The following is a 9,966-nucleotide window of genomic DNA, read 5'->3' as shown; positions in this document are numbered from 1 at the left end:
CTCATTATTAGCCATTTCTTGAAACAAAGCTCCAAGGACCAGCAGACGAATTTCAGGTTTAGACAAGGCAGTATTAGCACTAGGATTCCATCTGCCCCATTTTATTGGGAACAAGGGCACTGTAACTGCTATCGAAGGGAGCCCAGGGGCTCCTCCCACACCGAGATCCTTCTTCAGAGTTGAGCCAGGGATGGGAGGGCAACAGACCCTTTTCTCACACAGGGTCATACTGCCACCCTCAGCAGGACCTCCCAACAAGGCTAGGTTCCTTTAGCTCAGCACTTGGCACTTAAGGAAAAGAGAACAACGTAGGCAGCATTGGGTAGACAAGCCCAGACTCATCAGGACACCCATTCAGCCAACTGCTTTAGTTCTTCTTCATCTTCATCTGCTTTGGGAGCTTTGGGGACAAGGACACCCAGAGAAAGAAGTGTTAAGACCTAAGCAACTTCCAACCATCCCTGCTACAACACCCAGAGTCTTCAGAATGCTCTCTCCCAGCAAAGAAGCCAAGGGTGTGGTCTTGCTTTCTGGGCTGCTGCTAAATCAGCACCTTCGGGCAAATCAGAAGGTACTTTTCTCCCAGCATCTGCAGCCCCAGACCAGGGGACACAGTTTGCTAAGTGAAGCACAGGCTGGATTTCAGTCCCCAATCCCTTACAGCCAGGTACCCTTATGCAGTCAACAACCTGTACAACTTCAGCAGCAGCCCTCTCTGCCTGGAATCTTTGAGGCAGGATAGATGAGGAATAATTTTGCCCCATATATATCCCACCCTGTCAAATCCTTGAGAAGATAGAACAGCCCTGGGTACCTGGCTCTGCAGGCAGATGTGTAGAGGGTACACTGGGAAGTTTGATTGGGGGTTCCTCTGCCTTTTCGCCCACTTGTAACAATTCTTGGGCCAATTCCTCCTGCTCGAGCTCCTCTAGTTCCTCCAACAGTTCATCCTGGATATGGGATGATAAGACAACTCAAGACGAAGAAAGGAAAATTCTACTTCCAAAAACATCCCACTTTTGGAGCACCCCAAACCCGCCCCATGATTTTCCCAGGCACGCTTTCTCCAGTATTCCCAACTCCTCACTCCCAATCACCTCATCCACATCATCTCCAAAGCCCATGGGCCGAGAAATGGCATCTGAGATCTGCTGGGCCACCTCCTGTTGTTCTGTGATGTCAGCCATCAGTTCATCCACCTTGTCAATGTCCCTGAGAATAAGATATATAGTAGCCCAGAAATGAGGTGACAATCCCCATCTCCCCAGACTTTTTCATCTCATATGATGTCCCTCTTGCCTGTGGCTTCAGACTGATAAATCCATGGCTACCAGGTAAAAGAGACCCCTGGAAAAGTGCAAAGAGGCAAGTCTGGGCTGAGAAATGGCAAGAAGCCACAATGGGGAGGATCGGTTGCACTCTCTGAAGGGTCTTTTTTTCTCTTTTTCATTTTTGGCCACCCCGAAGCATATGGAGTTCCCCGTCCAGGGAACAGATCTGAGCCACAGTCTTGACCTAAGCTGAAGCTATGGCAATGCTGGAGCCTTAACCCGCTGTGCCAGGCCAGGAATCGAACTCACATTCCAGCGCTCCCAAGATGCCACCAATTCCGTTGCATCATAGCAGGAGCTCCTGAAGGATCTTTAAAAATGAGGAGAATCATCTTTCCTCCCTAGAATGCCCCAACCAATAAAGAGATGGTATTGCAACAAACGAGGAGGCTGATAGATGGCTAGCCAGCACAGGAGTCTCTACTTCAAATTCACATTTGGAGAGGGTTTTTTGTTATTGTTTTTTTTTTTTTTTTTTTTTTTTGCGCTTTTCAGGGCTGCACTTGCGGCATATGGAGATTCTCAGGCTAGGGGTCCAATCGGAGCTACAGCTGCCAGCCTACACCACAACAATGCCAGATCTAAGCTGCGTCTGTGACCTACACCATAGCTCACGGCAATGCCAGATCCTTAACTCACTGAGGGAGGACAAGAATGAAACCCGCAACCTCATGGTTCCTAGTGGATTTGTTTCCATTGCACGACAGGAACTCCCACATTCGGAGAGGTTTTAAAGTTCAAAGTACAATACCAAGCTACCAGTGCCTGGGCCCCCTCCTGCCCTCCCCCCCATACCCACATGTCCTGGTAGGCCTTCTTCATGCCTTGGGCAGCAATCTCCATGGTACGAAGCACTTCTGCATTGGTGGTGGCATTCTCAATGGCTTCACGCTGAAACTCCAGGGTGGATAACGTCCCGTCGGTTTGTGCCAGCTGCCGTTCCAACCTCTTCTTTCTCCGCAAAGCCTGTAGGGCGGCTGACCCAGTCCACACTGAACATCAGAGCCAGAAGCCTCAGCTTCCCACCAGGCCCTCCCTGTTGGTGCCTTTCCCCCCATTACCTCTCTTATTCTTGGTCCCATGCTTCTTGGCGGTTTGTAGCTCCTGTTGAATCTTCTGCTCCAGAAACTCCTGTTTCTTGATCAATATTTTCTCTGTCTCCTTCAGTTTCTGTATTGCCTCTTCAGGGGTTGGCCCCTTCTCCTTCTTCCCTGGAATCCGTGAGGAAGCCCATGTTGTGCGAAGGACAAATATTAGCCACTGATCACTGAGTATATAGGAGGTGCTACGCAATTGACCACGTTATTACAAATCCCCAAATGACTGTCTACAACCAAAGTAGTATCTCCACCTTACAAATACACAAGGCACAAGGAGGTTAACATTTTGGTCTGAAGATCACCAGGAGTAAGAGATTGCTCAGGAATTGAAAGGCGGCAGTATAACTTACAAGGTCAGCATTCTTTTGCTATTCCAAGCTACCTTTCAAGTCACTCCCAGTCTTATTTTTCTTCTTCCTCCAAATAGACTATTCTTTAGAGCAGTTTTGAGTTCACAGCAAACTGAGTGGAAGTTTACACTCCCTAAACCCACACATGCATAACTTCTTCATTATCATGTCCTCCACCAGAGTTCACTTGCTTTTTTTTTTTCCTCTTTACGGCCACACCTGCCACATATGGAAATCGCAGAGGGCTAGAGAAAAAAAAACCTCTTCTCAACTTCTCCCTTCATCTCCTGCACCTCTAACAGATTTATTAAAAAAAAAAAAAAATCTGATGGCCCCTGCCTGCTTAATATCGTTCCATATTCTCCATTGCCTACAGGATAAAATCCAAAACCCTTTTTCTTTTTCCTTTTGATGGCCATGCCTGTGACATATGAATGTTCCCAGGCCAGGTGTCTAATTGGAGCTGTAGCCGAAGGCCTAAGCCACAGTTATGGCAACATCAGATCTGAGCAGCATTTGTGACCTATGTTGCAACCTGCAGCAATGCCAGATCCTTAATCCAGTGAGCAAGGCCAGGGATTGAACCCTTACAGAGACAACATCTGGTCCTTAACTGGCTTAGCCAACAACTGGAAGTCTCAAAAAACTTTGATTATTATTATTTCTTCTTTTTAGGGCCACACCCACAGCATATGGAGGTTCCCAGGCTAGGGGTCTATAATTGGAGCTACAGCTGGCGGCCTACACCACAGCCACAGCAACGCCAGATCCTTAACCCACTCAGCAGGGCCAAGGTTTGGACCCTCATAGTCCCTAGTCAGATTCGTTTCTGCTGTGCCACGACAGGAACTCTCCCAAAAACGCTTTTTACAAGACATGCAAGGTCCTTTGCAACGTGGCCCTTGTTAACCTCTCCATCCACATGTCCACTTTTCTCTTCACTACACACATGTGCACTCCTTCACTCACTACGTATGCACACACTAACTTCCAGGGCAGCCTAAACTCGTTTCCCTAAATATACCATACTTTTCCCTGCTTCTGATTTGCACACAGTTACCTCTTCCTGGAGAACCTCAATCCTCCACCTGGCATACTTCTAGCCTTCTGGATCACCACCCGCCACGCCTGCTTCTTTTGTGGGCCCCTGGTTTTTAGGAACATGTCATCACGGAGTTGCTACACTATACTGTAAATGCCAGTTTTTGCTTGCTTTCCTCCCCCACCGAAGAACTTCAAGAAGGCAAGCTTTCTTCAGTCACTTCAGATTGCCTGTGGCCCAGCATAAAGTAAGCGCCAGTGATTTGGAAAGGACTGAATGCTGACAGGCAGGAACTCGTCCCGCAAGCCTCACCACCGGCAGCCTGCACAGTCGCCACGCCCTCCACTCGCGCCCCCTCCCGGCCTCCAGCTCTTCCCTCGGAGCTGGGGGAAGGCAGGCAGCCGGAGCCAGGCGCCCTGACAAGGCGGCGCCTGCTGGCCCAGCGGGGTTTTCGGGACGGCGTCTCCTGGGTCTTCCCCCGCCCCCTGCGGCCCGCACCTCCCGGTGACCAGTCTCGCTCGGGCTCACCCCTCCCGAAGAGCCGGCCGAGACCACTCATCGCGCGTCTCGCTTCTCCCGCCTCCGCCCCACCGCGTTCGGCGCGCTTCCGCCTTGCTTCTGGGAGGGTGCTGCGCTCATTGCTTAGAGACCGGCTTTGGCCAATCCCTCCTTGGAGCGCCACGGAGACATCATCAGCAAGCGCCAGGGAGACCACTGCTGTCACGTGTGACCCAAAACACCAGCCCCAAACCCATGCTTGTCTTAAAGCCGCTGCTTAGTTTCCCACTATATAAAAACGGCGCCCCACCCCTACCCCCAGAACAAAGTCTTGGTTTCCTGGAAGGAAATGTGCAGGGTAATGTATCCCAATACTTGGGGCCAGTGAAAGAGCTCTTCTTGCCCTTGACAATGCTTAGGACAGGGGTGGAGATGGGGCGAGCACAAGGGGATCACAGTCTTGGGTTTGCCACACGTTTAAAAGGCAGAACTTGATGCAGTCCAGTGCCTTGGCATCTCCAGATGGCCCACCCTGGGGTCATACACTGGAAAAACAGAAAAATAGCCCACACTGGGTAAGATTTCTTGTGCCACAAACAAATACACTTTAATAATAATTTACAAATGCACCTGAAAATGCCCTCCTGATTTCCTCTCAGTTCTATGCCTCCAAAGAGGCTCATCCACAAGACTGGACCTCAGAGTCCAGCCTGGGCCTTTGCAAACACCTCTAATCCTTGAGTTAGGGTCTGAAGGTTCATTCCATTCTGGACATGAACACAGGCAACACCTAGAAAGAAAAGAAGCCACATTTCATCAGGCTTATTGTGACTGACCTCTTTGGGGTGTCACATGCATGCAAACTATCCATTCAGTACATAGCTACCTAACCCTTTCCCTCTTAGGAACCTTTCTTCTCACTCCCCAAACGGCTATCCTCACCACTCAGTACCTAGTTTGCTGACGTCTACAATATTCCGCTTCTCATCATCAAAGAAGATCATCTGGGAGAAAGGAACTCCAGTTTTCCGATGCAACCTGTGCAAGACAGGCAGTGGTTGGGGTGGGTAATAACCTCAATGGCTTCTTAGCTCTTCCAGCCTTTCTGGTTTTCTCTCTCCCTGCTTCTCCCCTTATGTCCGTGTACCTCTCAAAGTGCGTGACCTTGCTGCCTGGATAGATTTCCCGATGAACAAAATGTCTGACCAGGTCGAAGAGCTCCAGCAGCTGGTTGGCTCCTTCAACCTCACCTGTCCTGCAAAAAGGCATAGTAGGTGGGATCAGGAGAGTGGAAGGCCAGGGCTGCAAGGGAAGTTATGTGTAACCTGGGGGAAACTGACTTGCTATTCTTCCAGCATGGGTAGACACCTTGGCCTTTATTCAACTCCATATCCTTCCTATCTGACAGAGGTGGCACTGAGCCAGTAAACAAAAGGCACAGGAGTGGGTACAATTCGGAAAATATGGAAATACCTTCAAATTTGGACCACCTAAATTTTTGTAGCCAAGGGGTTACACGGTAAGTCTGCCTGTGCATGCATTTGTCAGCATTACACGGACAGTATTTTCAGATGCTCTTCTTACCGTGAAGCTGCCGCGACGGGAACCCCCAGGCCCTGCAATCTTTCCAGGACCTCAGGCACCTCTGGGTACAGTCGGACGGTTTGGCCGCGCCTGTCTCGTATAGTTCCATCACTGGAGAGGGAGAGAGGGCGATCAGCTCCCGCAGGGCTCTGCCCGGCCCCAGGCCTCCTGGGCCCTGTCTCACCTGCTCTTGTGGAACGGGGGGTCTACATGCGTGTCCACCCAGAACGGCCAGAGCGTGTAATCTACGAGGAAGGAGGGGGAGGGCTCAGCCTGAGCGGGCGCAGGGCCTCGAGAGCAGCAACTGGGGTTGGAGAAAGAGAGCGCCAATCTGAAACTCTCCCCAGTCCGGTCCCTCACCCAGATCGAAGACTGCGAGCTTTGGGAGACGCTCCATGACTCGCGTCGGCAAGATGCACGCCCCGAGGCTGGCTGGGCTTTCTCTTGCGGCTTGGCGGTCAACCGGCTGACCTTAGAGAAGCGTTGACTAGAGCGTCGCCAAGCGGGGCTGGGGCGGTCGGCCCGGAGACAGCGCAGGAGCGCCTTCTGGTGGTGGAGGGGGAAGAACCGCAGCAAAACTCCAACGCAACTGCTCACAGAACCGCAGCGGTCCTCAAGACTCTTCAAGGGATTTTCTTCCTTCTTCTCCACCCCACCCGGCCTCGCCAGCTTCTACTGAACTAGAGGAGCCAAGGAAGGGGAGCCCATTCTGCTGGCTCTCTTTTTATCTCACAGAGATCCATCACAGCTTGTCACTTACTTTCCCTAATGAATCTCTCCACTGTACAGAACCCAGAAGCCTCAGCAATATTCCAACCGTAAAAGCCCCCCTCTTTTGTCTTCTTAGGGCCACGCCCACGGCACATGGAGGTTCCCAGGCTAGGAGTCCAGTCGGAGCTGTTGCTGCTGGCCTATGCAAGAGCCACAGCAATGCCAGATCTGAGCCACCTCTTGACCTACTCCACAGCTCATGGCAATGCCGGATCCGTAACCCAGTGAGTGAGGCCGGAGATCAAACCCGCAAGCTCATGGTTCCTAGTTGGATTCGTTTCCGCTGTGCCATGAAGGGAACGCCTCTCGGGGCCTTTCTTTTTTTTTTTTTGGTCCTGTTGTTGTTGCTATTTCTTGGGCCGCTCCCTAGGCATATGGAGGTTCCCAGGCTAGGGGTCTAATCGGAGCTGTAGCCACCGGCCTACGCCAGAGCCACAGCAACGCGGGATCCGAGCCGCGTCTGCAACCTACACCACAGCTCACGGCAACGCCGGATCATTAACCCACTGAGCAAGGGCAGGGACCGAACCAGCAACCTCATGGTTCCTAGTCGGATTCATTAACCACTGCGCCACGATGGGAACTCCGCCTCTCGGGGCCTTTCTTGAACCAGGCTCAAATAAATGTTCAGTAGGGTCACAGTGGGAGAAAATTCACTCTCCTGTTTTCTACCACCCACATCAGTAGGATGCTGACGGATATGTAATCGCCAGTTTGGGGAGAAGGACTTATTTGTACCATCAACTTCTATAAGTATTTCTACCATGGCCAATACCAAGCTGCCAACATTAAGTCACCTAATGTGGGATTGGGAAGAGGTGTCAACAATTACCTATGGAGCAGGTAAGAGCTGGCTCCAGCACGTCATTGAGTGTAGGTTTTCATAGAGTCTGATAACCCCTCTAAGTGCACATTCCCTTCCATTGTCCTGCTCTTTCAGCCTGGTGTAACTGGGAGTGCATTGGATCCTTTTTTTGCTTTTAAGGGCCATACCCGAGGCATATGGAGGTTCCCAGGGTAGGGTTCCGAATCAGAGCCACAGCTGCCAGCCTATACCACAGTCACAGCCACATCAGATCTGAGCCGCATCTGCAACCTACACCACAGCTCAAGGGAACACCCAATCCTTAATCCACTGAGCAAGGTCAGGGATTGAACTTGCAACCACACGGTTCCTACTCGGATTCGTTTCCACTGCACCATGACGGGAACTCCAATGTTGGATCCATCTTGATTTCAGTCATATTTGTGCAACAGAAGAAAGATTCTAGGAGGCCAGGAAATATTTTATTGACAACCTGGGACATAGCCATAAGGGAGGGAAGCACACAGGACTGCAAACTAAAACCCAACAGCCAGCAAAGGCCCTTTGGGTCAGGAACACTGCATCCTGGGGTCCTCACAGTCTCCCACCAGTAGACACACAAGACTGGGCATCCAGGAGAGGGGGGCGGTGGCTCTGGTGTCCCACAGAGTGAGAGGATATATGATGCCTCATTATGAGTGACAGGGCAAGGAGGTAAAATGGAGGGGGGGGGGTCCATCACTGCCTAAGACCACCTCCTCCTCTCAGAGCCAACACCAGGTGGAGGACGGAGCCACCCAGTATCTTGTAATCAGCTGCTGTCTTCTCATCGTTCCTGCAGGATGGGGGGAAAAAAGCATTAGAAATACCTTCTAGAGCAGGGCTCCTAACCTGGGTTTTTTGGGTGTCTCTGGCGATCTATGCATGCAGATGAGAAAAAAAAAAATTACACCTTTATAATTTTACCACCCCCTAACTGATATTTCTTTCAATTTTGAACACAGGCCAAAAACTATATTAGCAATATGGGCAAGCTGTTAACAGAAATTAGATATTTTTGTATCATTTCACAACTGTCTGCAGATATCTTGAAAATATTTCACAACTATAGCAGTTATTACACCTATCATTTGATCTTAATGTAATAGTGAAGCAGCACGTATATTATTTCAGCTGCCCCTACAATATATGGAAGTTTCCAGGCCACGGATCAAATCTGAGAGGGAGCTGTAACCTATGCCACAGCTACAGCAATGCTGGATCCTTAATCCATTGCGCCAGGCTGGGGATGGAACCAGCACCTCCCCAGAAACATGCCAGATTGTTAACCTGCTGCGCCATAGTGGGAATGCCACCGATTTGTTTTAGTAGTTTGATAACTGTTATTTCAATGTAGTAGTTTGTCATTCTGTGTATTATTATGTTATGTCTGCAAAAATCTGATTTGGAGGAAGGGTTCTTAGGCTTTGTTAAACTGCCAAAGGGTCCGAGGCAACAGAAAAGAGGCAGGCCTGCTCCACCTCCAGTATCTGGTTTCCTCGTGTCACATAAGATTGCCACTCTCTCACTCCCATTCCCAACTTACATCTGTTTACCACTGTAGATGAGCCTCTGCTGCTGTGGGGGAATTCCCTCTTTCTCCTCCACACGCTCTTTGATTCGCTCCACCTTTAGGGGTACAAGTAGTCAGGGGCTGCTCAGGGGGTAGGACCATGGAAGTGGAAAGAATGAGAACTATGCAGATAACATGAGAGCTAAAGGACTAAGTTCGTCAGCGTTCCCAAGCAAATATACAGGCAGGGAGACAGGCATGGAGAGGTACTGGGCAGACATTACCTTGTCTGTGGGTTCAATGTCAATCTCAATCTCCTTTCCCGTCAGCGTCTGAAACAGGCAAGGGTTTCATGAGTCCTATAGTCCAATCTACAATTTGTCTGCTAGGTAAAATATCCTGGCCTAGTCTCTGGGGAATTGACTACCTTCTGAGAAATGCAGATTCTCAGCAAAGCTGATTTGAAGTATCAGAAGTCTTTTCCTATAAAATTGGGTTGTGATGATCATTGTACAACTATAAATGTAATAAATTCACTGAGTAATAAAAAAAAGAAAAAAAAAAAAAAAGAAGAAGTCTTTGACCATACTGGATTTCAGATATTTTTAGGCTGTGGACAACTGTGACACGGGGAAGATTCTGTGAACCATCTGACCATCTCAGTCTCATAGGTCATCTCACCCCACTCCACTAGAATCCCTGAGAATACTGTAATACCTCTGGATAAGACCACAATGAGAGCTCTCCTGAGGAAAGTATCCTACTGAATGAGAAGGACTTTCTGTACCAATGCTACAAATAACATTCAGATAACTGAAAGAACTCTCAAGGACACCAGAGCTATCTCTGACCAGCTTTTTTTTTTTTTTTTTTTTTTTTGTCTTTTTGCCATTTCTAGGGCCGTTCCTGCAGCATATGGAGGTTCCCAGGCTA

General features: G+C 49.6%; 3 protein-coding genes across 4 annotated transcripts in view; all 3 read right to left on the bottom strand.

Moving 5' to 3' along the window:
* CHMP4A (charged multivesicular body protein 4A) lies at positions 51–4,755 on the bottom strand. Of its 2 annotated transcripts, none has more exons than XM_021099213.1 (6): positions 4,322–4,755; positions 2,393–2,542; positions 2,131–2,308; positions 1,098–1,212; positions 815–950; positions 51–400 (listed from the first exon to the last, which is right to left on the bottom strand). In XM_021099213.1, the coding sequence occupies exons 1-6, from the start codon at positions 4,380–4,382 to the stop codon at positions 342–344; spliced, it is 699 nt and encodes a 232-aa protein (XP_020954872.1). In that variant the 5' UTR covers positions 4,383–4,755; the 3' UTR covers positions 51–341. The 2 variants fall into 2 exon arrangements, with proteins under 2 accessions (XP_020954872.1, XP_003128593.4); XM_003128545.5 differs by having other exon boundaries at positions 4,352–4,755.
* MDP1 (magnesium dependent phosphatase 1) lies at positions 4,903–6,404 on the bottom strand. Its single transcript, XM_003128546.4, has 6 exons — positions 6,266–6,404; positions 6,090–6,150; positions 5,906–6,016; positions 5,469–5,576; positions 5,274–5,359; positions 4,903–5,111 (listed from the first exon to the last, which is right to left on the bottom strand). The coding sequence occupies exons 1-6, from the start codon at positions 6,300–6,302 to the stop codon at positions 5,020–5,022; spliced, it is 495 nt and encodes a 164-aa protein (XP_003128594.1). The 5' UTR covers positions 6,303–6,404; the 3' UTR covers positions 4,903–5,019.
* The window catches only part of NEDD8 (neural precursor cell expressed, developmentally down-regulated 8), a 15,959-nt gene continuing 13,934 nt past the window's right edge, over positions 7,942–9,966 (bottom strand). Inside the window, exons 2-4 of the mRNA XM_003128544.4 lie at positions 9,318–9,365; positions 9,067–9,149; positions 7,942–8,316 (exon numbers count right to left, since the gene is read on the bottom strand). Of these exons, the coding sequence (XP_003128592.1) occupies positions 8,220–8,316; positions 9,067–9,149; positions 9,318–9,365 (228 nt within the window). The 3' untranslated portion in view covers positions 7,942–8,219. The remainder of the gene's footprint in view (positions 8,317–9,066; positions 9,150–9,317; positions 9,366–9,966) is intronic.

This window comes from Sus scrofa, chromosome 7 (assembly GCF_000003025.6).
Source record: "Sus scrofa isolate TJ Tabasco breed Duroc chromosome 7, Sscrofa11.1, whole genome shotgun sequence".
Classification (NCBI taxonomy): domain Eukaryota; kingdom Metazoa; phylum Chordata; class Mammalia; order Artiodactyla; family Suidae; genus Sus; species Sus scrofa.
Note: the sequence above shows the minus strand (reverse complement) of the source record. Positions and strands in the feature narration are given on the sequence as shown.